General features: G+C 63.7%; 1 protein-coding gene across 1 annotated transcript; it reads left to right on the forward strand.

Annotated features, from left to right (window-relative positions):
• Positions 1-578: 578 nt before the first annotated feature.
• IQGAP3 (IQ motif containing GTPase activating protein 3) lies at positions 579-14873 on the forward strand. Its single transcript, XM_040538961.1, has 38 exons — positions 579-663; positions 1382-1469; positions 1720-1876; positions 2331-2408; positions 2676-2752; positions 2941-3008; positions 3195-3308; positions 3448-3626; positions 3800-3887; positions 4112-4275; positions 4371-4458; positions 4567-4730; positions 4855-5015; positions 5197-5321; positions 5464-5627; positions 5742-5832; positions 5913-6080; positions 6228-6370; positions 6445-6615; positions 6961-7044; positions 7386-7457; positions 7935-8004; positions 8116-8324; positions 8413-8565; positions 8673-8836; positions 9009-9233; positions 9312-9452; positions 9816-9900; positions 10193-10425; positions 10504-10636; positions 11201-11303; positions 11818-11962; positions 12152-12239; positions 12474-12686; positions 12865-13031; positions 13186-13287; positions 13565-13673; positions 13801-14873. The coding sequence occupies exons 1-38, from the start codon at positions 633-635 to the stop codon at positions 13912-13914; spliced, it is 4929 nt and encodes a 1642-aa protein (XP_040394895.1). The 5' UTR covers positions 579-632; the 3' UTR covers positions 13915-14873.
• Positions 14874-23825: the final 8952 nt, after the last annotated feature.

A 23825-nucleotide genomic window follows, 5' to 3' on the forward strand; every position in this document is an offset into this window, starting at 1 on the left:
GCACAAGTGGCCGCTTGCGACGGGTGACACAACCAGCTGCTTGCGGTGGGTGGCACAACTGGCCACCTGTGACGGGTGACACAAGTGGCCATAACGGGTGGCACAGCCGGCTGCTTGTGACGGGTGACACAAGTGGCCATCTGTGGTGGGTGGCACAACTGGATGCTTGTGATGGGTGACACAATCGTCTGCTTGTGACTGGGGGCACAACCGGCCGCCCGTGACAGGCGACACAACCGGCCACTTGTGACGGGTGGCACAACCAGACCCTTGTAACGGGTGGCACAACCGGCCACCCCCGAAAGGTGACACAACTGGTGACTTGTGACGGGTGGCACAACCGGACACCTGTGACGGGTGACAGAGCCATCTATTTGTGACAGGGGGCACAACTGGACACCTACGAAAGATGGCATAACCATCCACTTGTGACGGGCGACACAACCAGCCACCCCTGACGGGTGACAATAGCGGCCACTCGTGACGGGTGACACCAGCGGCCACTCGGGGTGGGTGGCACAACAGGCCTCAGCCCCGCGCCGAGAACTACAAGTCCCGACAGCCCCCGCGCGGCCCCACGTGACCGCCCTGCGGCGGGAGATTCGAATCGCGGGCGGGGCCGCGGCTGCACCATGGAGGGAGCGGGACCGGAGTCGCTCCGGAGTGAGCGGGGAGGGGGGCAACGGACTGGGGGGGGGGGCAGGGGGCGAGGAGGGGGCGGCAGGGCCGGGGGTGGGGGTTTGGGGTCGGGGGGCGGTTGTTTGTGTCTGGGAGGGGGGTGATTTGGGGCCGGAGGGGTTGATTTTGGGACTGGGGGGGGGGGGTTATTTAGGGGCGGGGTGTGTGATTTTGGGGCTGGGGGGTCGATTTTTGGGGACCGGAGGGGGCGTTTTTGGGGATGGGGGTGTTTTGGGGGCCGGGGGTGTGTGTTTTTTTTTGGGACCGGGGTGTGCGTGTTTTTGGGACGAGAGGATGCGTTTTTGGGACTGGGGGGGTGTTTTTGGGGCTGTGTGCGTGGGTTTTTGGGACCGGGGGGGTGGTTTTGGCACCAAGGGGGGTGTTTTTGGGGCTCTGTGTGTGTTTGACGTTTGGGGCTGGGGGGGTTGTGTTTTTGGGGCCGGGGCGTGCTGCTGTTGCCCCCAGCACTTTTGGGGTCCCCTGGCTATTTCCAGCCCCCCCAGAAAAATCTCCCCCAGCTGTGGGACCCCCCCCCCCCAGCTCTCATTTGGGAAAGGGGGGAGCTGGAAGCCTCCTTCCCGACCACAAAAAGTGCCGAAAGCCCGGCTTTCCTTCGGCGACCCTCCTCCGAGGGGGGGGGTTAAGGGCACCCCAAAACCCCCCCGAGCGTGGGAGGTTGACGGGGGTCCCTGTGCCCCCCCAGATGAGCGCCTCACGGCGGACGAGATGGACGAGCGGCGGCGGCAGAACGTGGCCTACCAGTACCTGTGCCGCCTGGAGGAAGCCAAGCGGTGAGGCCGGAGCCCTCCCCTGCTTCAAAATAGACCCCAAATATTTTTTTTGGGGGGGGGGGGGGGGGATGGGAAGAAGCCCCATGGGGTGGGCATCCCCCTTCCCCTGTTACGGGGCAGCCGAGCCCCTCGCGAAGCGGCCCCATAAGCACGGAGGGAGGGGGACGCGTCCCCTTTGGGCGCACCCTTCCCGTTTGGGGTGGCGTTTTGGGGTCTGTGACCGCCCCCCCATTTCTCTCCCCCCCCCCAGCTGGATGGAGGCCTGCTTGGGCGAGGAGCTGCCCCCCCCCACGGAGCTGGAGGAGGGCCTGCGCAACGGGGTCCTGCTGGCCAAGCTGGGCCACTGCTTCGCCCCCGACGTGGTCCCTGCCAAGAAGATTTATGACCGCGAGCAGACGCGGTACAAGGCAAGTCCGCGGCACGGGGAGGGGGGCGGGACCATGTTCCTCAGGGCCTCCCCCCCCCCCCCCCAAAAAAAAAAAAACAACACACAGGTTTTGAGGCATCTGGGCAATGTCTGCACGCAAAAAAAGGGCTTCTCACGCAGCATTAAAAAAAAAAAAATCAGCAAAAAGCAAATCTGTTGCTCCGGCAGCTGATGGGGGTGGGTTTTCTCCTGGCTTTGGTGGCTGTGGGGCTTCCCTGGGGGGGGTGCGAAGCCCCCAGCTGATGGGGCTCCGAAAATTGGGCAAAGGGGCTGATCGCAGAAGCCTTGGGGTGTTTTGGCGAAGCGGGGGCTCCGAACTGCCTCGTCCCGGGGGGAGATTTTGCCTTTTTTTGTGCCTAACTTTGGGAGTTTGGGGGAGACTGAGGGGGGGGAACCCAGGAGCTTCAGCCCGGCCTGATTTCACACCCCCCCAGGCGAGCGGCCTCCACTTTCGGCACACAGACAACATCAACCACTGGCGCGACGCCATGAGCCGCGTGGGCCTGCCCTCGGTAAGGCGTCCTCGGGGCCGGGGGGGCGCGCTGCCCCCCTGTGAAAACCCCCGCTGGTGGTGGTGGTGGTGGTGGTGGAGGAGGGGAGGGGCTGCGTGGCATCGGGGGGGAAACGCCGGTGCCCTGGGGGGGGGGCTTCGTCTCTCTCCCTCCCACCTTCGGCACCGTTTTCTCCGGGGGTTGGCTCGCTGCCGGTGCCGTTGGCTGCTTTTTGGAGGGGCGCGGTGGCGTTTGGTGGCACTCACGGCCACCTTGCCGTGCTGGCAGCTCTTCCACCCGGAGACCACCGACATCTACGACAAGAAGAACATGCCGCGGGTGGTCTACTGCATCCACGCGCTCAGGTGGGTCCGAAACCGCCGCGTTTGTTCCTGAAACCTCCCCGGGGTCACCCGGGGAGGTGGCTGCGGCCGTCGTGGTGGCACCGGGGCTGCCGCGCTCTCCTCTTCCCGTCCTTTTACCCAAAGGACCTGGAGCTGGGAGGGAGAGGCGAGACCGAGCGGTCACGGCGTGCGTCTGCTTCGTCTTCCAGCTTGTACCTCTTCAAGCTGGGGCTGGCTCCGCAGATCCAGGACTTGTACGGGAAGGTGGACTTCACAGGTACGGGACTGCTGCTCTCAGGTCCCTCTGGGGGAAGGGAGGAGGGAATAAAGAGCTGTCGGGAGCTTTCCCAAAGCTTTCCCAAAGCTGCTCGGTGCCGCTGGGGGTTTGCTGCGCCCCTCGGGCTCGCCGGAGGAGCTCTGCTGCGGTGCGGGGCAGGGCGGTGACCCCTCTGCTCCGCTCCAGAGGAGGAGATCAACAACATGCAACGGGAGCTGGACAAGTACGGCCTGCAGCTGCCTGCCTTCAGCAAGATCGGGGGCATCTTGGCCGACGAGCTCTCGGTGGACGAAGCGGCAGGTGAGGGGGTCCCGGGGGAGCGGTGCCGCGCGTCAGCCTGCTGCCATCTCCGCCAGCAGCCAGCCCAGCTGGTGCAAAAAACCCCGGCGCCGTAAGAGATGCCACGGCCTCACGCTTCTCCATCCCACCCCGTCCCCAGTCCATGCCGCCGTGCTGGCCATCAACGAGGCGGTGGAGCAGGGGGTGGCGGCGCAGACGATGGAGGCGCTCCTCAACCCCAGCGCGATGCTGCTCGACCTGCGCCCGGTGTTGGCGGGCGCCTACCAGGAGGTGCTGCACCGGGCCAAGAGGGAGAAGGGCAGCAACGCCAGGAACAGGGTGAGGACGGCACCGAGGGCCTGCGAGGGGGGCAGGAGCCACCTGGTTGGAATTTGGGGGTAAAAAGCGACGGGGAAGGGTTTCTCTTTTGGGGCTGGTTGAGGGGATTGGGTTGGGAAATGAGCCCAGAGCTCGGCAGGGTGGAAAGCTCAGGGGGGGCGCCCCGTCTGCAGCACCTGCAGGCGATTCCGGAGGGCGAGGACATCTACGACCGCTGCCTGACGCAGGCTGAGATACAGGGGAACATCAACAAGGCGAACGGTGAGCACGGCGTTCCTGCTGGGGGTCCCCAGGGTGCTGTCCCGGTGCTCCAGGAGAGCCTGGCCGGGGTGCTGGGCACGCAGACAGGAGCTGGGTGCTCGGAGCTGGCAGGGAGCGGGGCTGGGTGCACGTTTCCGAGGAGAAATAAGTGGGGTTTGGTGAGGCTGGTGGTCTCAGCCGCAGCTTGCTTTGATCCCGGAGGTGTGACCCGGCCTCTCTCCTAGTGCAAGGAGCTCTGGAGGACGTGGACGATACCCTGGAGAGACAGGACGCGCTGGCGCTGTACCGTGCGCTGCAGGACCCCGTCCTGGCCCTGCGCCACCTCCGGCGGGACAACCTCGACCGCTACTTGGAGCAGCTCGGCGCGGACCGGCAGCAGAAGGCCCTGGTAGTAGGGGCTGGCACCCCGCGGCAGCGGGTAGCCGGGGCCAAGCAGGACCTGGGGCACTTGTAGACGCCTCCCCCTCTTCCTGCCTCCTGCAGGAGCTGGGCTACGTGGAGCTGCTGGAGCAGGAGGAGGTGGCCGCGGGCATCGCGGCGGCGAACGAGAAGGGCGAGGAGGAGCGAGCCAGTGAGTGGCCGCGGTGCACGGCGCCTTCGGCTCATCCCCGGCCGAGCTCCGCGGGGAGATGGGGGCACGGCCGCGTCCTGCAGCCCCGTCCCCTGGTGTCTCCCGCAGTGCTGCAGGCCGTGAGCCGAATCAACGCTGCCATCCGCCGCGGGACGCCGGACAAAACGCTGGAGGCGCTGATGGAGCCGGCGGCGCAGCTGCCCGCTGTGCACCCGCTCGCTGCCCCCCTGTACCAGCACCAGCTGGCCCTGCTGCAGCGCCAGCACCCAAGGGTGGGGGCTCCGCTTCCCAGCGGGGATCTCGGCGCTTCCTGCGCGATTGTGGGGGCTGCGGGATGGGGTGAAGGGGAGCGGCGGGGCCGTGCAGGGGCTCAGCATCTCCGTCTGCCCTGCGCAGGGCGAGCTGGTGCAGGAGGAGCTGTTTGTGGCCGTGGAGATGCTTTCAGCCGTGGCGCTGGTGAACCGAGCCCTGGACGCCGGGGACCCCGACGGGCTCTGGAGCAGCCTGGGCAGCCCTGCCCTGGGGCTGGCAGACGTGGAGGATGGAAATGCGCAGAGGTAAGGAGATGATGCTGGCGTGATGGTCTGGGGAGATCCCCTGGGAGGGGACAGCCAGGGATCCTGGTGGCGCTGGGGCTTGTTCCACCAGCTGCCCACCGGGGAAGCGAGGCAGCTGGTTCTGGCAAAAGTCTTCCCTGCTTAAAACGCTCTAAGCCATCGCCCCGTGTCCCTCCTGCAGGTATTTCGACGACTTACTGCAGCTGAAAGGCCAATTTAGGAAAGCAGGAGCGGAGTTCCTGACCTGGAACGACGTTCAGGACTGCGTGAACGCCACCAATTCAGCGGTGCAAGACGAGAACGACAGTGAGTCGTGCCCGCGTGGCGCGTGCTTGAGCAGATGCTTCTGCAAATCCCCAAGAGAGCCGGCGTGAGGAGAGACGCCGGAAAACCTCGTGCACCCCTGGGGCGCCGGGGGGCTGAGCCGCGTGTCCTCCCCTCCTTGCAGGAATCCTCGCCGTCCGGCTGATCAACGAGGCGCTGCTGCAGGCGGACCCCCAGAAGACGCTGGCGGCGTTGCTGCTGCCCGCGGCCGCCCTGCCCGGTGTCACCGTGTCCGCCGCTCGGCGCTACCACGATGTCCTCGCCCGGGCGCGGGTGCTGAAAGCCCAGGTGGGGTGGGAGCCGCGGGGCACCAAGGAGGAGGCACCCAGAGGGCGACGTAGCGTAAAACCACTTGGGTGGGGGCTCCCCAGCTTGCTAGACCCCCGTCTCTCCACCCCACAGGCCACCAAGGACGACAGAGCTGTCCTCTGGTGGGAGGAGATCCAGCGCGGGGTCTGCGGGGCCAACGAGGACGCGGCGGCAGCGAGGCGCAGTGAGTGCTGCCCGTGCCGCGGGAGCGGGGCTCTGCTGGGTGGGAAGGGGCCGCCGTCAGCCCCCTCTCTGCTCCCGCAGTGGCTCTGGGCACGGCCGCCATCAACCAGGCCATCAAGGAAGGGAAGGCGGCGCAGACGCTGCGGGTGCTGCGCAACCCCGACGTGGCGCTGCGCGGCGTGGTGGATGCCTGTGCCGCGGCGTACCAGGAGCGGCTGGCGGCGCTGGCGGCCACCAAGAGGCAAGCAGGTAAAGCCCGGGGGAAGCAAAACCCTCCCGGGGGGGACGGGGTCCTGGGGTGCATCCCTGCCCCGGGGGGGACGGATGGGGTCCTGGGGTGCTTCCCTGCCCCAGGAGCCCAGCGGGGGCCCCCAGCATCTCTCCATCGGTGCGCAGGGAACACGAAGCCTCACTGGGTGCAGCACAGGCTGCAGGATGGTGCTGAGTACTTCCTGAGCCTGCAGACCTTCGAGGGCAGCTGGGAGCGGCCGCGCGACGGCGAGCTCTGCACCACGCACCTGAGCCGGGAGGAGATCCAGGTCCGGGGGGCACGGGGACGGGCGGGTGCTGGCGGCGCTGTCGGGTTGTGACCCGGTGCCTTGTCTCCCTGCAGTCGGTCGTCACCCAAGTGACCGCAGCGCACGACCGCGAGCGCCTGTGGGCGTCCCACGTCCCCTTCGTGGTGAGGCTGCAGGCTCGGCTGCGAGGCTTCCTCGTCCGCCAGCAGCTCGCGGCGCGCTGGCGTGTCCTGCGGGAGGAGCAGCCGGCCGCTCTCAGGATCCAGGTGAGGCAGCCAGGATCCGTCCCACTGCTGCGAGCAGGGGATGCAAGCGGCCGGCGCCGCTTGCTGCGTTTTCCGGGGGGTTTGGGGTGCCTGGAGCAGCGAGTCCGTGGAGCACCGGGCACCTGCCGCTCCGTGCGTTCAGCAGCCAAGGCTCGCCTCGGGGGCTGTGAAGCGCTGACAAGGGGAGCGCAGGGCTCGTTTTTCTCCCCGCAGCCGCTCAGGGCTCCGGTTTCGTCTCTTCTGTGCTGGGTGTTGTGGTTGTGTTGTCTTGTGCGTTCTCCAGGGCACCAGCCGGACGTCGCAGTGGCCTCGTGCGGGTCGGTAGCAGTTCTCTTCTCTCTCCAGGCTTGGTGGAGGGGGCACAAGCAGCGCAGAGCTTACCTGGAGCGCCTGCGCTACCTGCGAGCCCACGCGGATGCTGCGGTCAAGGTCAGCCACCTTTCTTTACCCTCTGCTCCCACTTTCACATCCCCACCCGCCGGCGTTTCCCTCCCTGCCCGGTAAAAAAAAAAAAGGCACTGAGGGGGAGCAGAGCTGAGCCCCAGGGTGGCCGGGATGGGGAGGATGCGGCGTGGCAAACCTGGCTTTTGGCTGCGGTGCTGCGGGTCCTGCCCCAGGTGCTGCGCACAAACAGCAGGAGCTTGTTGCCAGCTCGCGTTAGAGGCATCGTGGCTCACAAGAGCAGAGTTTTCCTTCCCCTTTCCCCCCCGCTGCTTGGCCTTGCTCTGCCCACGCAAGTCCCCGCGGGGTCGAATCGACATCTCTCTCAGATCCAGGCGGGTGTGAGGATGTGGCAGGCTCGGAAAAGGTACCAGGAGAGGCTGCGCTACTTCAGGAGGAACGTGAGTGATGGCTGGGGGCTGAGAGCGCTGCCCACCGCCGCGGTGAGGTCCTGGGGGCCCCTGAACCCGTGGCCAAGCCCCCAGGTGTGCGTGGGGTGGCTGGAGAGGAGGGAGAAGCTGCTGCATCCTCGTGCAGGGCTGGGGGAAAGAAAAAGTGCCCGGTGCGTCTGCATGCCAGGCTGGTGGGCTCCGCGGAGGGTGAGGAGAGAAAAACCGCTCCGGTTCGCTCAAAAGCCAGCAGGGGCTTCGAGATCACCATCAGAGGGGAGAGAAGGGTTAGGGAAAGGTGCCTGCTGCCCGTGGGCACGTGAAATGCAGCGCTTGCTGGCGTGCAGCACCTCATGAGGCCGAGGGTAGCATCCTGAGATCCCTTTGGGGTTTGGGGTGCCCCCACCACGGGCACCGGCGGGTCCCTGGTCCTGGCACTGCCCGGCTTGCCATGGGGCTGCATCCCCCACCCCTCATTTGTCTCGGCAGGTTAAAGCCATAATTAAAATCCAGGCTTTCGTGAGAGCCAACAAGGCCCGCGGGGATTACAGGATGCTAGGTAAGTGCCTGCTCGTCTCCCTTCCGAAGCGACCCCGGTTAATTGGGGAGGGGACCCTGCCCCTCTCCGCTGGGGGCCGCGGCGCTCACGGGGCGCCGTGCCCGGCTGCAGTCCACGCCAGGAGCCCGCCGCTGAGCATCGTCCGGCGCTTCATCCACCTGCTGGAGCAGAGCCAGCAGGACTTTTGGGAGGAGGCCGAGGTGCTGCGGCTGCGGGAGGAGGTGGTGAAGAGGATCCGGGCCAGCCAGCAGCTGGAGAGCGACCTGGACCTCATGGACATCAAGATCGGGCTGCTGGTCAAGAACCGGATCACGCTGCAGGTCGGGAGCGCGGCGCGAGCTCCGTGGCCTCCCTGCGGAGGCTGGGCTGAAATCGGAGCTTGCCACGGCCGCTCTGTCCTCGTTCCAGGAGGTGGTTTCCCACTGCAAGAAGCTGACCAAGAAGAACAAGGAGCAGCTCTCGGAGATGATGTCCCTAGACAAGCAGAAGGGGCTCAAGTCGCTCAGCAAGGAGAAGCGGCAGAAGCTGGAGGCTTACCAGCACCTCTTCTACCTGCTGCAGGTGAGGCTGGCGGCGCTCGGCCGTGCCCAGCACGACGGGAGGACCCCGGTCCCGCACCGCTCCGTGGCGCTGGGGCTTAGCGGGGTGCTCGCCGTCCCTCCCCGCAGACCCAGCCCGGGTACCTGGCCAGGCTGATCTTCCAGATGCCCCAGAACAAGTCCACCAAGTTCATGGAGTCGGTGATCTTCACGCTTTACAACTACGCGTCCAACCCCCGGGAGGCTTACCTGCTGCTCCAGCTCTTCAGGGCGGCGCTGCAGGAGGAGATCAGGTGGGTGGCCGGGGGTGCCCCAATTTGGGGACAAACTCGGAAAAAGCCTGGCCTGGAGACGTCAGCAGGGACGTGGTGGTTCCCTCCAGCTGCTGGCTCCTTGCCTCCCTTCACAGCCCTGTGTCGGAGAACAACTGAGCCGGTTCCTCCTCTCCTTCCCACCTCTCCCCAGGTCCAAGGTGGATCACATCCACGACATCTTGACGGGGAACGCCACGGTGATCCGGCTGGTGGTCAGCTTCTACCGCAATGCCCGCGGGCAGAACGCCCTGCGGCAGATCCTGGGCGGCCCGGTGCAGGAGGTGCTGCAGGACAAGACCCTCAGCATCCGCACCAACCCCGTGGACATCTACAAGGCGTGGGTCAACCAGACGGAGTCGCAGAGCGGGCAGAAAAGGTCAGGAGCAGGGTAAGGGAGCTCAGCCCAGCCACAGGGGGACGGGACGGTGATGGGGACCTTGTCTTCTGCCTGCAGCAAGCTCCCTTACGAGGTCAGTCCTGAGCAAGCTCTCAGCCACCCCGAGGTCCAAAGACGGCTCGATATTTCCATCCGTAACCTTCTTGCGACGACAGACAAGTTCGTCTCTGCCATCACCTCTTCCGTAGACAAAATCCCGTATGTATCCGAGGGCTGCTGGGCACGGCCCCGCAGGGCTCTCAGCTGGAAGGCAGCTTCAGCAAGGTCCTAGGAAGGGAGCTTGGGCCACGGGGGGGCTGCTTGTCCCATTATTGAGCTGCCAGCAAGGAGAAATCCCAAAATAATCGGTTCCTGCTCTTCCAGTAACGCCCTGTTGGGTTGGTGCTCTTTGCTTCTGAATTTGAGCGCTTTGCTGTCGGTGTTGGGTGCCTGCAAGGAAGAAGCTGAGCTTTGAGGGAGTCCCAGGATGAATGCTTTTAGGGAGATTTGGGCTGGCAGCAGGGCAGGAGAAGGAGCTGAGGGACGATGCATGCCGACGGACCTCTCCTGCCCTCTCTCCAGCTACGGCATGCGCTACGTGGCCAAAATCCTGAGGACATCCTTGGCTGAGAAGTTCCCCAAAGCCTCGGAGGAGGAGGTCGACAAGGTGGGGACCTGTGCTGCTTGAGGGGGTGGGAACCTGCGTGCCCAGGGGAGCCAGGATCTTGTTTAGACACACGTGTTGGTTGCCATTTCCCTCTTGACTTAAAAATGCCTTGAAGTCTGAATGTTTTCCCGGAGCAGCGAAGGAAATGCCAGCTGTGGGCTCTTCCCTGTGCTGATGTCCCCTCCGGGAGGGTCCCCTCCGGGAGGGTCCCACCCTGCGGTGCGAGGACAAAGCAGCCTTCCCTGCTGAGCTCCTGCCGTGGTCCCCGACGCCTGGCTGTCCTGTGCCCTAGGTCGTGGGGAACCTGCTCTACTACCGCTTCATGAACCCGGCGGTGGTGGCCCCCGACGGCTTCGACATCGTGGACATCTCGGCTGGGGCGACGCTGCACCCCGACCAGCGCCGCAGCCTGGGCTCCGTCGCCAAAGTGCTGCAGCACGCGGCCGCCCGCAAGGTCTTCGATGGGGAGAACGCCCACCTCTGCGGGGTCAACCGCTACCTGGAGGACACCCACGGCAAGTTCAGGTGGGCTCCGGGTCGGCACCGGGGCGCGAGGGGTGGCGGCGGTGTCCCTGGGGCTCACCGCCGCCGCCGGTCCCGCAGGAGGTTCATCGCCGCCGCCTGCCGCGTCCCCGAGCCCGAGGAGAGGTTCAACGTGGACGAGTACTCGGAGATGGTGGCGGTGGCCAAGCCGGTCATCTACATCACCGTTGGGGAGCTCATCGACACGCACAAGGTGAGGGCGTGAGGCCACCTGCAAGCGAATAGGTTTGGTGTAAAACAGCCTCAGCAGCCGCTGGAGCTCGGGAGATCCGCGTGGTGCCGTACCGAGGCAAGCTCCTGGTTCCCTGGTGACTTCTGTTGTCTCCCTGTTGTCCCCAGCTGCCAACGTGGGGCATTGGTGTCCCAGATCCCACCCGTGTAGCTTCGTAATTCCCAGCAGAGACTCGTGAGCTCTTTGCTGCCAGCCATGGGGCTGAATCCCACCCCATCTCACCGGGCAGGGCGAGTGGTCCCATTTCTGCTGTCCCCAGCTCTTTGGGCTTTTTCTGCTGTGGTTTGTCCCGTTCCCCTGTACGCCAGCACAAGCACAGCTCCTCCTGGACTTCTTTTTAAACAACAGATCCGTATTTTGTGGGATTCTTTGCTGTTTGTCTTCCCCTGAACCTCCTAACTTTGCGCACAAGAGGGGTTTGCAAAGGGACTTCCCCATTCGCATCGTTCCGTGGGGGTTTTTGATCATAGCCCTGCTTCTTCACGCGCCCCTTTGCCACTGACTCTTCTCCCTTGCACCACCCAGCTCCTGCTCGAGCACCAGGACTCCATCGCACCGCACCACGGGGATCCCCTGCACGAGCTCCTGGAAGACCTCGATGAGCTTCCCACCATCCAGTCCCTCGTCGGTACGTAGCGCCCGGCCCCTCGTCGGCACGTAGCGGGTCTCGAGAGCTTCAGCATCTCCCGGAGCCGCTGCAGGCAGCGCCTCGTGCCGGTCACAGCCTTCTCTGCGCACCAAGCGGATCCCATCTCCCTGCCAAGCCCCCGCTCCAGCTCGCTGGGGCTTTGCCGAGCAGTTTTTGCAGAGGTTTCTGCAACATCGGCGTTTGGCAGCCTGGGGTTGTGCAGGACCAGAGCAGCAGGGATGTGCCCGTGGTAGGAGGCAGAGCGTGGTGCGTGCCTTATCTCGCCGGGGAGGTTTAATTTCCCGGTAATTACGTGCTGGCCTTCGGCCTGGGGAGGGCAGCAGCTCTGCACACCCATCACGGGACGGAGGGGAGGGATGCGCGCTCTTGCTTTTTTGGCTTTGTGGTGGTGTTTTTTTTTTTTTTTTTTCTCCCCACGAAGCTCTAGCACGGTGGCGCTGGGCAGGGGATGCCGGCTCCGCTCCCTGACCCTGCTCTGCTCTGTGCCCCCCAGGGGAGAGCGCTCCCAGCCCAGCAGAGAGCAGCACCGGGGCCGTGCTCGCCCAGCTCAGCAAGATGGAAATCTCCCTCACCCTCACCGGCAAGCCACTGTTGGAGGCCAGCAGCGAGGAGAGCGATGCCAGGAGCTTGCTGCTGAGGTGAGCACAGGCTCCCTGGGGACAGACAGACGGCGATGGCCACCCCACAGCCTGGGCTGTTCGGGATCCTGGGCATCTCTGGGGGCAGGAGGCTCGAGGGGAGCAAAAAAATCCCTTGGAAGGCACCTGAATAACCCGCAGCTGCTGCAGCGGTGTGGAGCAGGCGCCCGACCTCTCTCTTGTCCCCAGCACCAAGCAGATGCTGGTGGACGTGATCCAGTCCCAGCCAGGAGGGTCCCTGCCAGAGATCCTGCAGACACCGGCTTCGGACCTCGAGGTAGGATGGGCATGAGATAAAATCACCCGGGGAAGAGGTGAGCAGGCTGTGAGCGCTACACCGTCCTGCCTACCTCGACGGCTTGGCTCCTGCTCGTGTGCTCCAGCAGCAGCCGGCTCGTTTTTTTGGAGAGCCTCGGGCTTGGGTCAAAGCGTGGGCTGGGAGCTGGTCTGCTCCATCTGCTGGTGTCCCAGTCCAGTCCCTCGCGTCAAATGTCCCCCTCCTGGTCCCCAGGAAGCCTCCCACGAGCACCTGATGCGCAGGCGAGCGCTGCGGGACGCCCAGACCCCCGACAAGCTGAAACGGAACCGCTCGCTGGCCGCCAACAGCCAGCTCTCCGTGGAGGAGAAGAAGCGCAAGATCATCCGCAACCTGCGGCGCTTGGAGAGCCTGGGGCTCGTGGACTCTGCTCATCAGTACCAGGGGCTCGTTAACGAGCTGGCCAAGGTGGGCTGGGGCTGGGGCGGCCGTTCAGGTGCACTCAGGGGAGATGGGAGGACTTTATCCGTGCAGCATCGCTTCAAGAGGGGAGGCTGCTTTCTGAGCCCACCCACGACCGTGCTCTGCTGCTCCGTTAAAGCTCCCCATGAGCTCTGTCAGCTTCAGAGGCTTTGCTTTCCTCCAGGACATCCGCAACCAGCGGCGCTACCGGCAGCACCGCAAGGGTGAGCTGCTGAAGCTGAGGCAGACCCTGCAAGGCCTCGACTCCAAGACCCTGTTTTATGAGGAGCAAATCGATTACTACAACCAGTACATCAGGACCTGCCTCGACAACCTGGCAGCCAGTAACAGGTGCGTATATAGATATATATATATTTTTTTTTTCAAGGAAAAACTCCAATAATTAAAATATATATGTAATTTTGCGTTCCTAGCTGGATTTTGTGATGAGCAACGGGGACTTGCCCCGTGGCGGGAGCTGAGCGCGTGGTCCCTTCTCTTCCAGGGTCAGCGGGAAGAGCAAGAAGCTGCAGCCACTGCGCTACACGGCAGCGCGGCTCTTGGAGAAGGGCGTGCTGCTGGAGATCGAGGACCTGCCGGTCAGCCAGTACGTACCCCTGCCCCCGGGGGAGAGCTGTGGCAGCACAGAGCTCGGGCACAGGGAGGGAGGTGGCAGGGGTGCGCCGGAGCTGTGGGCACCCCAGGGATGGGGAGAGTTGTTCTGGGCGTCTCTGGGATGGAGCTGGAGGTGGGTTTGGGGTGTGGATCCAGCCTTAGCCGTGCTTTTGGGGCTGCAGCGGATGCGTGACCTGCTCCGTGGTCGCCTCGGCTGCGTTAGAGCCTCGAAGCCCCCCCTGGGCAGCGGGTGCCTCCCTTCCCTCCAGGTTCAGGAACGTCATCTTCGACATCGTGCCCTGCGAGGAGTCCGGGAGGTTCCAGGTGAAAGCCAAGTTCATGGGGATCGACATGGAGAGGTTCCAGCTGCACTACCAGGTGGGGAGCTGGGGGCTGAGGGGGGAGTCCTGCCCCAGGGACGGGGCAGTCGTGCTTTGGGGAAGCTTCCCCCTGCCCCATTTTCCCATACGCGGGGGGCCCGTGGTGACGGCCGCCCCTCCTGCAGGACCTGCTGCAGCTGCAGTACGAGGGCGTAGCCGTCATGAAGATGTTTGACAAAGCCAAAGTCAACGTCAACCTGCTCATCTTCCTCCTCAACAAGAAGTTCTTCAAGAAGTAACAGGAGGGGGGGGGCAGGGGGCGCTGGGGGCGACGCAAACCTGCCAGGGCCCCTCTTTTCTGCGTGCATGCGGTGTGCTTCTGCTCCCGCAGCAAACGGCGTCGGCCTGGGGGAACGGAGGGCTTGGGCACCCCAAAATCCCACCTGTGTGTCCCCCAGGAGCAGGCGTGAGCCCTGCAAGAGCAGAGGCTGCAGCTGCTGCGGCTTTGCAGCGTAGCTTGTAAAAAAAAAAAATAATAATTTAGGTTTGGGGGATACTGAACGGTGTCATGGCTGTTTAGTTCCCGTGTTGCTAACGGCTGGCTGCTTGAGGACACTACGGAGCTCTGGACACTAGGCACGTTTTTAGTGATGCAATCAAGGTTCTCTAATTTTTTTCTTTCACTATTTTTAAAGATGGGGAAGGTCAGAATGAGACTCACCTCCCTCTCTGCACGCTCCCTATAATACAGAGGCGATAACGGCTTGTGCGGACACCCCTGCACTGTTCGCTAGTGAATCAAGTGCAATAAGTGATATTCTTTTGATTTTTTTTTCCTCCCTTTTAGCTGAATTTCAGTGCCTGCTCTCTAGCTGAGGTGGGTGGAGTGGGATCGCTCCTTCTGCCACGGCTGCTCTTAAAGCACTTTCTCCGGGAGCTCCTGCCCCATCGCAGGGATGGGGAAAAGGAGCTGGAAGGAGCTGGGACTGGTCCCAGGCACCCTTGGGAGCTTTTTTTAGGACTTGAGGCAGTCCCCATTGCTACTTCAGCTCCTGCAGTGAGGACGAGCCCTTGCTTGGGCTCAGCGGTACCGAACGTAGTGAGGGCTAGGCTGTCTGTCGGTCTTGTCTTAAGAAGGTTTTTACGTGTTGTCCTGTCTGTGAGGTTTTTATGGATTTCCTTTGTCCTGTAAAAGCTGCAACCGTTTTACCCCTGTGCTGCCCTTGCTCATTTACTTTAAATAAAGATGTGTAAGAAAGAAAAACTGCTCTGGCTCCTTCCCCCTCCTTCTACCAAGCTCGGTGCTCTCCTCCTGCACCCCAGCCCCATGGGGTGCTGCCCTCCCCGGCCCCCCACCCTGCAGCATCCTCCCCTGGGAGCCGGGTCCTGGCTCCCTTGGAGCGGTGCTGAGTCAGCTGCTAAGGCACCGACTCAGCTCTTGCAGGGGGAATTTAGGCCACTTTCAGACGAGCTTAATTCTTAAATAAATACTATGATTACATCTCATAAAGACTATGATTATATCTCTGAAGGAATGAATTGGGATCAAGCTGCAGCGCTCTTCCAGTTTTAAAATAGGACCGGGCTGCGTTAACCCCTTGGGTGCTGCTCCCCTGCTGGGGAAGGGCTGGGGCCAAGATTTTTGCGGTTTTTTTTTGTTTCCCCCCCCCCCCCCCCCCCCCCTTTTTCTTCCTCTGATGGCGGAGCTGATGCCTTTGCTCCTGCCGCAGCGCTTGCCACGGATGGAGCAGTTTTGGGGACGGAGCGGGGAGCGCGACGCGGAAACCTGCGCCTAAAAATTCCCGCAGCGCCCGCCTCGGGACGGGCTGGGGGGGGGGCTTCGCTGGGGCCGGGGGGGGGGTCCCCGGGGAGGGGGTCTCTCGCCCGATGTCCCCTTGCTTGCGAGGGTCGCGAAGGGTCCCCTGGCCGCGGCTTCCCACGGTGGCTCCGCCAGGTGGCAGCGCGGCCGCGGGGAAGCGGCGCAGGGAAGCGGCTGCAGGCGCTGCGCAGCGCCAAGGGGCTCGGGCACAGCCCGGGCTGGGGGCGCTGGGACCCCCCAACCCCCCCGGGTCCCCCCCCTCCTGGCTCCGGGTCCCCCCGAGGCTGGGGGAGCGCTCCCGGCTCGGGCTGTGGCCGGAGGGGCTGAGACACGCGTGGGTTTGGACGCGCGTGGGGCGTGAGCCGGTGGGTGCCGCACGGCGCCCGCGTGCGCTGGGGTGGCCGACGAAGGGGGAAATCATCCCCTGCACCCCCCACCCCACCCCCCCTGCTGCCAAATCCCTCCTGGAGGGTGCACATTTGGGGATGGGGACAGAGGGAAACGCTCGGGCTCTGCAGGGCCCCGTTTCACGCAGCCCCCCTCAGTCCCCTCGCCGCCCTCCCAGCCCTCGGGTGCCAGGTTCGTGCTCTTGCGCCTTGCCTTGCTCGTTAATTGCCTCCGTAATTGCCTCTGTAAGTGACCTGAGAGCTGGGTGGGCTTTAGAAAAAGAGGAGAAAGGGCACGAGAAAGGGCTACCAGGGGTATGCACGTGTCCATATGTTTGTATATGGGCGTCTGAGAGCGAGAACGGGACGTGGGACGTGCGTTCGGCATCTCAGACCTAACGGCTGCCTCTCTGGGCACCAGGGCTCAGCCCTGCAGCCCCTGGCACGCGTTTGCAGGAGCTTGGTGACAGCTGCTGCACGCAATCAGTGGGCACAGGTGACACCAGACCCTCCGTGGGGCTGCCAGGGGCAGGGTTTCCCCAGCTGCGCCTGGATTTGGGGAGGTTAAAAAGCAGGGAGGCGCAGGGGCTGGCTTCTTGCTGGGGGCTTACAAGCCGAAAAAGCTGAGAAGTTGTTGAATGAGGCTTGGGAAGGTGCTGCCGAGAGCCACGACCCCATCAGAGCAAAGGTTGGGTGTTGGGCGGGTTGGTTTGAGGGCAGCGCTCCCGGAGAGCGTGGGCTCGCACCCGCGTCACGTGCCAGCAGCACTAATCCTGCTCGGAAAGCCCGTGCTGCGCCCTCTGATCCCCCTAACACGGCCACGGGGCTCGGGCTGTGGCTCTGCCCTGCGGAGCCCGGGCTCTTTGCGCACCTGGGGCCCCTCCGTGGGTTCGTCCTGCCGTGTCCCCGTCCTTCACCTCCAGCCTCGAGGATGCTCGCACGCTCCCCGTCCTATCCAAAAGGGGGCTGAGTCCTGGGTCCCCAAAACCCCGCTGCTGGCTTGAGGCTGCAGCAGCGCATCCCAGCCCCGAGGTCCGGACATCCCAGGAGAATGCCGCGACTGCTCCTGAGCTTTGGACATCCCTGAAAAATTCTGCAGCTGCCCCGGAGGAGGGATTCAGCCTGGCACAGCCCCGATCGCTCGGCACGCGAGGATTCTGCCTGGGAGGGAGGTGAGCAGCTCCTCGAGCCTGCCTGTGTTGGGCTCGGGGCTTTGCCGGGCTCCTCTCCAGGAGGCGCTGGGGCTTTGCAGCGCGGCTCCCGCTGGGATGGCGCGGGCTTCGTGCGCCGCAGAATCATCTTGTTGTTCCCTTCCGATGGCAGCAGCTTCCTCGTGGGAGAGGGGGAAAAAGCACAAACCGAACCGGGGAGAAAATAAGAGGGGAATGTTTGCCGACTGTCTGCTGCGCGTTGTTGCTGTTTGTTGTGTTTCTGCCGTTGCTTTGGCAACCCCGGGGAGACGTGCCAGGCTGGAGCATCGCGGGTACCAGCGCCCTGCCGCAGGGAGCCGGGCTTTCGTAGGGTGAAGCAGCCCTGGTGGGGAGGGGGGCTTTGGGATTGTTTTTTTTGGGGGCTATCCCATGCGTCCAGCTCAGCTGCTGCCCTCCTGAGATGGGTTCTTGCTCTTGGCCCCGGTTTTCTCTGAGAGGGAGCCAGCTCTGGCACAAACCAGGGGAAAGCAGCTCCTGGGCCTGCCTGGCTATCCTCATCCCTGGGGAGAGGATGCTCCCCGGGCTGTATTTGGGCTCGTCCCCCTATAAAAACACGGAGCAAAGGCGCTGCATTGCAGGGGTGGATGGGTTGGGGCGCAGCGCTGCGCCCGGCAGGCCGGGGCTTGGGGCAGTGCCACGTGCGGGTGCACCTGGACCCGCTCAGCTCCTAAACCAGCCCCCTGTGGCCAAACGCAGCCTGGCTGTGCCGTTTCCTACCTCCGGCACCTTCCTCTCCCTCCGCCTTGCGGGTGAAGGTGGAGGCCACCCCCGAGGGCTGCGGTGACCCAGGAATGGGTGCAGGAGGGTGGCGGCGCTCCCGGCTGCCTCCGGAGCTGTGCCAGCGCTGACATCCGTCAGAGCCTGAGCAGCGGAGCCCTGCGGCATCCCCCGGGCAGAGCAATCAGGGGGTGGGTGAAGGCTTTGCCCCTGGGTGCCAGGAGCAGCTCCTGGAGAGGCTCCAGAGCCTGGAGGTGCGTGGTTGTTAACTCTTTTGGGGATGCGGGTGCAGTCCCCGAGCCGGGCGCTTTGCTGGGTGCTCCTGCAGGCGGTGGGCTGGGGGCAGGTCCGGGGGCTCTGTCGCTTTCGATTCGAGCTTTGCGCGGGAAGTGTGAGCGTGGAAAAGCTGCAGCCTGTCGCCGGTGAGAGGTGCCAATTTAATTATCTGATTTAATTGCCGCCCCGCCAAACGGTGCCGGTCTGAACCGAAAGCAGAGCAGCAGCTCCGGCCCGAGGAGGAATCCTGCCCTGCGCTGGAAGCTGACTCATTCTCCTCCCGGCCCCGGGGTCAGCGCTGGATTGCAAATAAAGGCATGAAATTCCCACTGCTCCTCTCTGGGAACGTGATTCTGGCCCCGCAGAGGGCAGGGACTCAGGACAGGCCGGTACCCGTGTGCTGCACCATAGGGGCAGGGGGCTTCGGTGGTACCTGAGGGGGATAACACAGCACTGGGATGGAGGGCTTGTGCTCTGCACCCCAAAACCTCCCCGCGTGGGGCTGAGCAGGGACAGGAGCATGGGGCAGGAGCCGCCTCGTGCCCCTGAGCCAGGGCAGCCTTGGGGCCGTCCCCACCAGCTGCGGGCAGGGGAGGCTTTGGGGTGAGGGGGCAAAGGACGAGCCCTGGGACTGGGAAAGCTGCGGGGTGGGGATGGGGAGCGGTGGGCACGAGGCTGGGGGTGCGAGGGGAGGGTTGGTGGGAGCGGGGGCACAATCTGGGCATCTCTCTTGGCTGGCGCGCGGGGTGGGCTCGCTTTCCGTTTGTGAAACTCCCGGGGAGGAATCTCCCCTGCAGCCCCAGCCCCGGGCTCCTTCCAGGCTGATGCTCGTGGATGTTTTTCGGGGATGTCAACTTCTCTGGCCTGAGTCAGCGGACGTGACTCACCGGGAGGGAAGCGAGGGCCGCGGCGAGCTGCGCTCCCTCCGCGGGCAGCGCCGGGTCCGAGGGTGGCACCGTCTGGCAGGGGGAGAGCCCAGGGCAAAAATCCACGGGTTTGTGCTCCGATCTGGTGCCACAAGGCGGGGAGAAAAGCTCGGCGGGGAGGGAGGCTGATCCCTGCCGGCACTGGGTTAGGGGAGCAGCCGAGCACTGGTGCCAAATCTTGGCCGGATTAGTTAAAGAGATCAAGCAGCCCGGGGATTAGGGAGTCAAGAGAGCCGAGCCACCTGCGGGGGTAAAAAAGCGATCCGAGAGGATATGCTGGAGCTCCGGAGAGGTGTACAAGGCCCGGGCTTTGGAGCGATTAGATAAGTGAATCAGGGCCTCAGAGCGATTAGGGAAAGAAATCAGGTTTTACACCAATTAGGTAAAGTCCCCTGGCGATTAGATACGGTGGTGTCTGCAGAGAAAGGTCTCCGGTGGCTCTTGGGACAGATAGGGCTGAGAATTGATTAAAGGAGCATCCGAGGCTGAGAGCGGTTTGATAAGAAAACAAAACAGTGGATCAATTAACCTGGGGGAGAGGACAAGGCTGGGCGATAGCGGGAGCCGAGCGGAGCTGCTGGGCCTGGCTGAGAGGCAGGGAAGGGGAAAAAAGGGGAACGGTCCCGGCTGCGCCCTCGGGGGGCTGCAGGGACGTGGGACACGGGGCATCAGAGGGGCTGCTGCACCTGATGGGCTCTTCCAGGCTGATGCTGGGGTGGGTACATCGCAGCCTGGCCCCAAAAGGAGCTTGGTGATGGTTGCGAGAGCCCCGTGGATGGTCCCATGGGGTTCAGTGAAACATCTTGGGGCTGCTGCTCCTCTCGCCGTGTCCTGCAGTCGCCCTTCAGAGGCATTTTTTCAGCCAGGCTCTGTTCTAGGCTCGCCACACCTGGAGCAGGTTCAGTCTCTGGGAACGGCCCCAAGTCCTGTCCCAGATGCTCAGGGAGCCTTCAGATACGGGCGCCAGAAGAGCAAGCAATTAAATAACCCAGCAGAGCCTTGAAATAATTAGACCAAGGAGCACAGCTTCGGCAGATGAGTTTAGTGAAGAAATGGGAGTGTTGGAGAGATGGAGATGAGAAGGGTGATCAGGTCTCGGCACAATTATCTAGAGAAAGTCTGCTCCAGACTGATTAGAGGAAGGGAGAAGAGCTTTCCAGGCAATTAGGTGAGGGAAATCAACGCTGGGCAGGAAGAAAATAGATGCTGGAGGAGATTGGGGCTGGGAGAGAGCAAGTTCTCTGCCCTGGCTTTAGAGGAGGGAGCTTGGTGGGGGGCTTTTGGACGGGGATGAGCAGGGTCAGGGTGGGCGCAGCCGTGCCTGGGGGGGACCCGAGGAGCTGGGAGGGTGGCTGTCCCTTTGTCCATCCCTTTCCCAGCAGGAGCAAGCCGGGCAGTGGGAGGAACAACGTGCTGGAGGAGCTGGGGCACCGGGGGAGAGGTGGCAATGGCTGCCCAAGGCGCCCGCGAGCCCAAGGTGGTGCCGTGGGTCAGCGGCAGCAGGTGCTGAATCCTCTGGGAACGGAAGCATTTGCTATTTAATCAGCCTTGACTGCTGCCGGGTGAGGTTTTGCCGTTCTTTTCCTCTCCAAAGCTGGCCTGGGCTTGGATTTACCAAGGCTGGCTTCCCCCCGCAGCCAGGCTCCTTGCGCTTTTTGTCCTTCCTCGCCTTTTTGTTCCTGCAGGCAAGGAAAGGAAAGCGGGGAAGGGGGCACAGCGTCACTTGGGCACACGATGCTGCTGCTGAACGGGAAGCTGCGGCTCGGCTGCCGGGTCAGATTTGTCAAATTTTGGCCCCAGAGCCTGCTGCCTGCATCTCCCCACCAGGAGCTGCCCCATCGTGGTGGGGGGCATGCTGGAAAATACCCCCAGCACCCTTGCAATCCCAAACAGGCTTCTATTTGTGGTGGTTTTCCCCTGATTTGCACTTGTGAGGCTCTGCCCGAGCTCCCAGCGAGTGATGGAGAACAGAGCAAGGCTGGGGATGTCTGGTGGACACTCGTGTCCCCTCCCCAGGCGCCGCAGCCCTGCTTTTAGCAGCGGGAGGGGAGCTCTGCCGTATCTCCTTCACCCTTTGGCCTCGCTGCTGAGATTGCCGGGGCGAGCCTGCTTTCTGCGGGGTGACAGCATTATCTGGGACACGAGCAGAGCCAGGCTCCGCTCCGGCCCCTGGTTCGGCAGCTAGCCTAGCAGGCGGCCGGGCAAATCTCTCCCCTGGGGCCCGACGTGCTTCTCCTCCCATCAGCGGGATGGGAACGGGGCGGCGCAGCGCGCTGCAAGCCGGCAAACGCCGGGGAAGGCGCACGGCTCGGTCCCTTGGGGGTCCCTTGGGGGTCCGTCCTCCTCCCCATTACAAGAGGCTGCTTCTGCTTGAGCCCAAATGTGGATTTCGGTCTTCTCCCCTCCCGATTCTGATGAAAAATGTATTTGGGGGAAATAGAAATATTTAGACGCTTCCCTGACAGGCGGTCTTGCTGGAAGGGTTCTGAGAGCTCAGCCGCGCTCCGGCACCCGCGCACGTGTGCGCTTATGAAACCTCAGCACAAAGAGTCAGGCTCGGGGACGCGCGTGTCCTCGGCCGCCTCGCTGCGGTGCGGGCAGGGCAGGGGGGGCCCGTCGGTGCCCCCCGGCGCGAGAGCCCTTCCCGCAGCGCAGGGAGAGAACAAAACGGGGTTGAGCTGCTTTTGGAGAAGCTCCTGCAATCTATTTTTTGGGGGGGGATATGCTTTGCATTGTGCCTCGTCAGGGCTGGAAAGGGAGTGGGTGTTCACAGCTCATCCCCGCCACCCGTTTTCCCTTCTGCAGGGCTCGCAGCGGTGCCTGGGCACGGATGAGTGGGGCCGGATCCCCCCCTGAAAGAGTTGGGGGGGGGAAAAACCCATCTGCGGCCCCGCACCGCTGCAGGGAGCTCAGGGACGACGCCGTGCTCCTGCCCGGGGGTAAGCCCACACCCCACTGCAGGCCGAGGAATCCCCAGCCCCGAAACTCGCCTCCCCACCCCATTTTTCTCCCGCTCACACCCTCGGGTTTTGGTCTCGGGGAGACGTCAGCCCAAGGCTGTCGCCGCACCCTGCACCGGGGAGGGGACGCTGGGGGATGTCCTGGGCCCCAGCAGCTCAGGATTTACCCCGCTGCTCTGCGTGGTTGTGCCGGGGCAGAGCCCCTCTCCGTGCCCGCAGAGATTTGTCCTCCTGCTGCAGGGGGACCCGGACCCACCGCTGTCCCTGGGGGGCTTGGGTGGCGTCTGCATGCGTGGGGCTGCGAGCTGGGGGGCTCAGTGTCCTTTCCCTCTCGGACTTGGGAAGGGGACCTCGAAGCCCGTTGGCCTCGAGATCGTGCAAAAAGATTTTTCCTGCTCCCGATTGCAGCGATTTTGATCCTTGCGGGTGTTTTTTGCCCCTTCCCAGCGCGGTTCTGGGGCGGGGAAGGTGGCTGCGCACCCAAGGGCCTTCTCGGCCGCCTGGGCGCTGCGATGTCTCTGCTGCCCCGAATCACAGGCGGGGTGCACGGCCACAAGGTGTGCCCCTGCTTGGTGCCAAGAGGCATGTGAGCCCTTTCCAGACCTGCAAACCCCTGGGGGGGCTGGAGCTGCAGCCTGGCAGCAGAGCAGTGTCCGTACAGCCCTGGCCGCCCTTGCTCCTGCTCGCCCCCGCTCTGCTGCCCAGCTGGTGACGCCTGGAGCCCCCTTGGCTCCACGGGGGGCACAAAAGGGATGAGCTGGGGCAGCAAAATGCCTGGCTCCTTGGCCGATCCTCCCCGTTGGCAGGATCAGGCTCATGGGGAGCGTGCGCATCCTCGGGGCGCGCAGGCAGCGAGGGCACTGGGGCAGTTTTTGCTCCCCGGGGCCGGGGGGAGCGGGGCGATGCTGGGGTTTTTCCACTTGTTGGTGCTGGTTTTTGGGGCCGGGGGCTCGCTGCCCCTTGCTGCAACCCCCCCCCCAGCATCCCGGCTCCCTCGTTAGCCTGACCCCTGATTACACTCGGCAGGCTCTGCATCGCTGCCGTTGCTCCGGCAACGTGTCGTCGCCACAGCAACCGTGACAACCTTATGTTCATTAATTTAAAAAGGTTCACGGTGTAACAAATGAAAGAGTTAGAAGCTTGTCAGGGTGTTAAGGAGCAGGGGCTGACAACTCGCGGTGCCGCCGAGCCCCCCCCTCCGGCCCCCAGGGTGCCCGTGGGGTTCAGAGCATCCCGGTGGTGGCACCCGGTGGCCTCGCGGTGAGGTCGGGTTTGGTGCTCGATCGGAGGGCGCGGAGCCGGGGTCACCCCAGCGTCCTTCCCCAGGGGGATTAGCAGCGTTTCTCATCGCCTGTAGGCATTTGCACGCCACCTGTAGCACCTCGGTGTCCGTGGCGGTGACACCGCTGTCATTGCACCCGGCACGGCTGAGGACGAGCGGACCGAATGCGGGACGATTTATTGCGATTTACTTCCCCTTTCCTTAGGAAAAAACACGGGCAGCATCACCGACACCCACCGCGGCGCCCCGTGCCCTCGGCTGGTGGAGTTAATGCCAGCAGCTGGGGTAAATCGGGGCTTTCCTTGAAGCCCCTGCACCGGGTTCCTGGCCAGGTCTGCGGAGGTGCTGCTGAGCCGGGGCTACCAACCCGTGCCGGTGGTTGCCCGTCGCGTGCCTGCCTCTTACTTCATTAAGGGTTATTTTGGCTGAAATCTCCGCAGCCTTCCAGTTGACCACAGCACTTTCATCTCAAAGAAAGGCCGTCCTCTCTTTGGCTTTTTGTAAGTGGAAACATGAAAGGGACCACTTAAAAAAAAAAAAAATAAAAAATCTGCCGTTGAGATTGCACTGGGTGAGCTGAGAATAAGGTCACTTTTCAGCAAGGAAAGTGCCTTTTTGGTTAAAAATAAAAAG

The sequence above is a fragment of the Cygnus olor genome, chromosome 28, assembly GCF_009769625.2.
Source record: "Cygnus olor isolate bCygOlo1 chromosome 28, bCygOlo1.pri.v2, whole genome shotgun sequence".
In the NCBI taxonomy this organism is placed as follows: Eukaryota; Metazoa; Chordata; class Aves; order Anseriformes; family Anatidae; genus Cygnus; species Cygnus olor.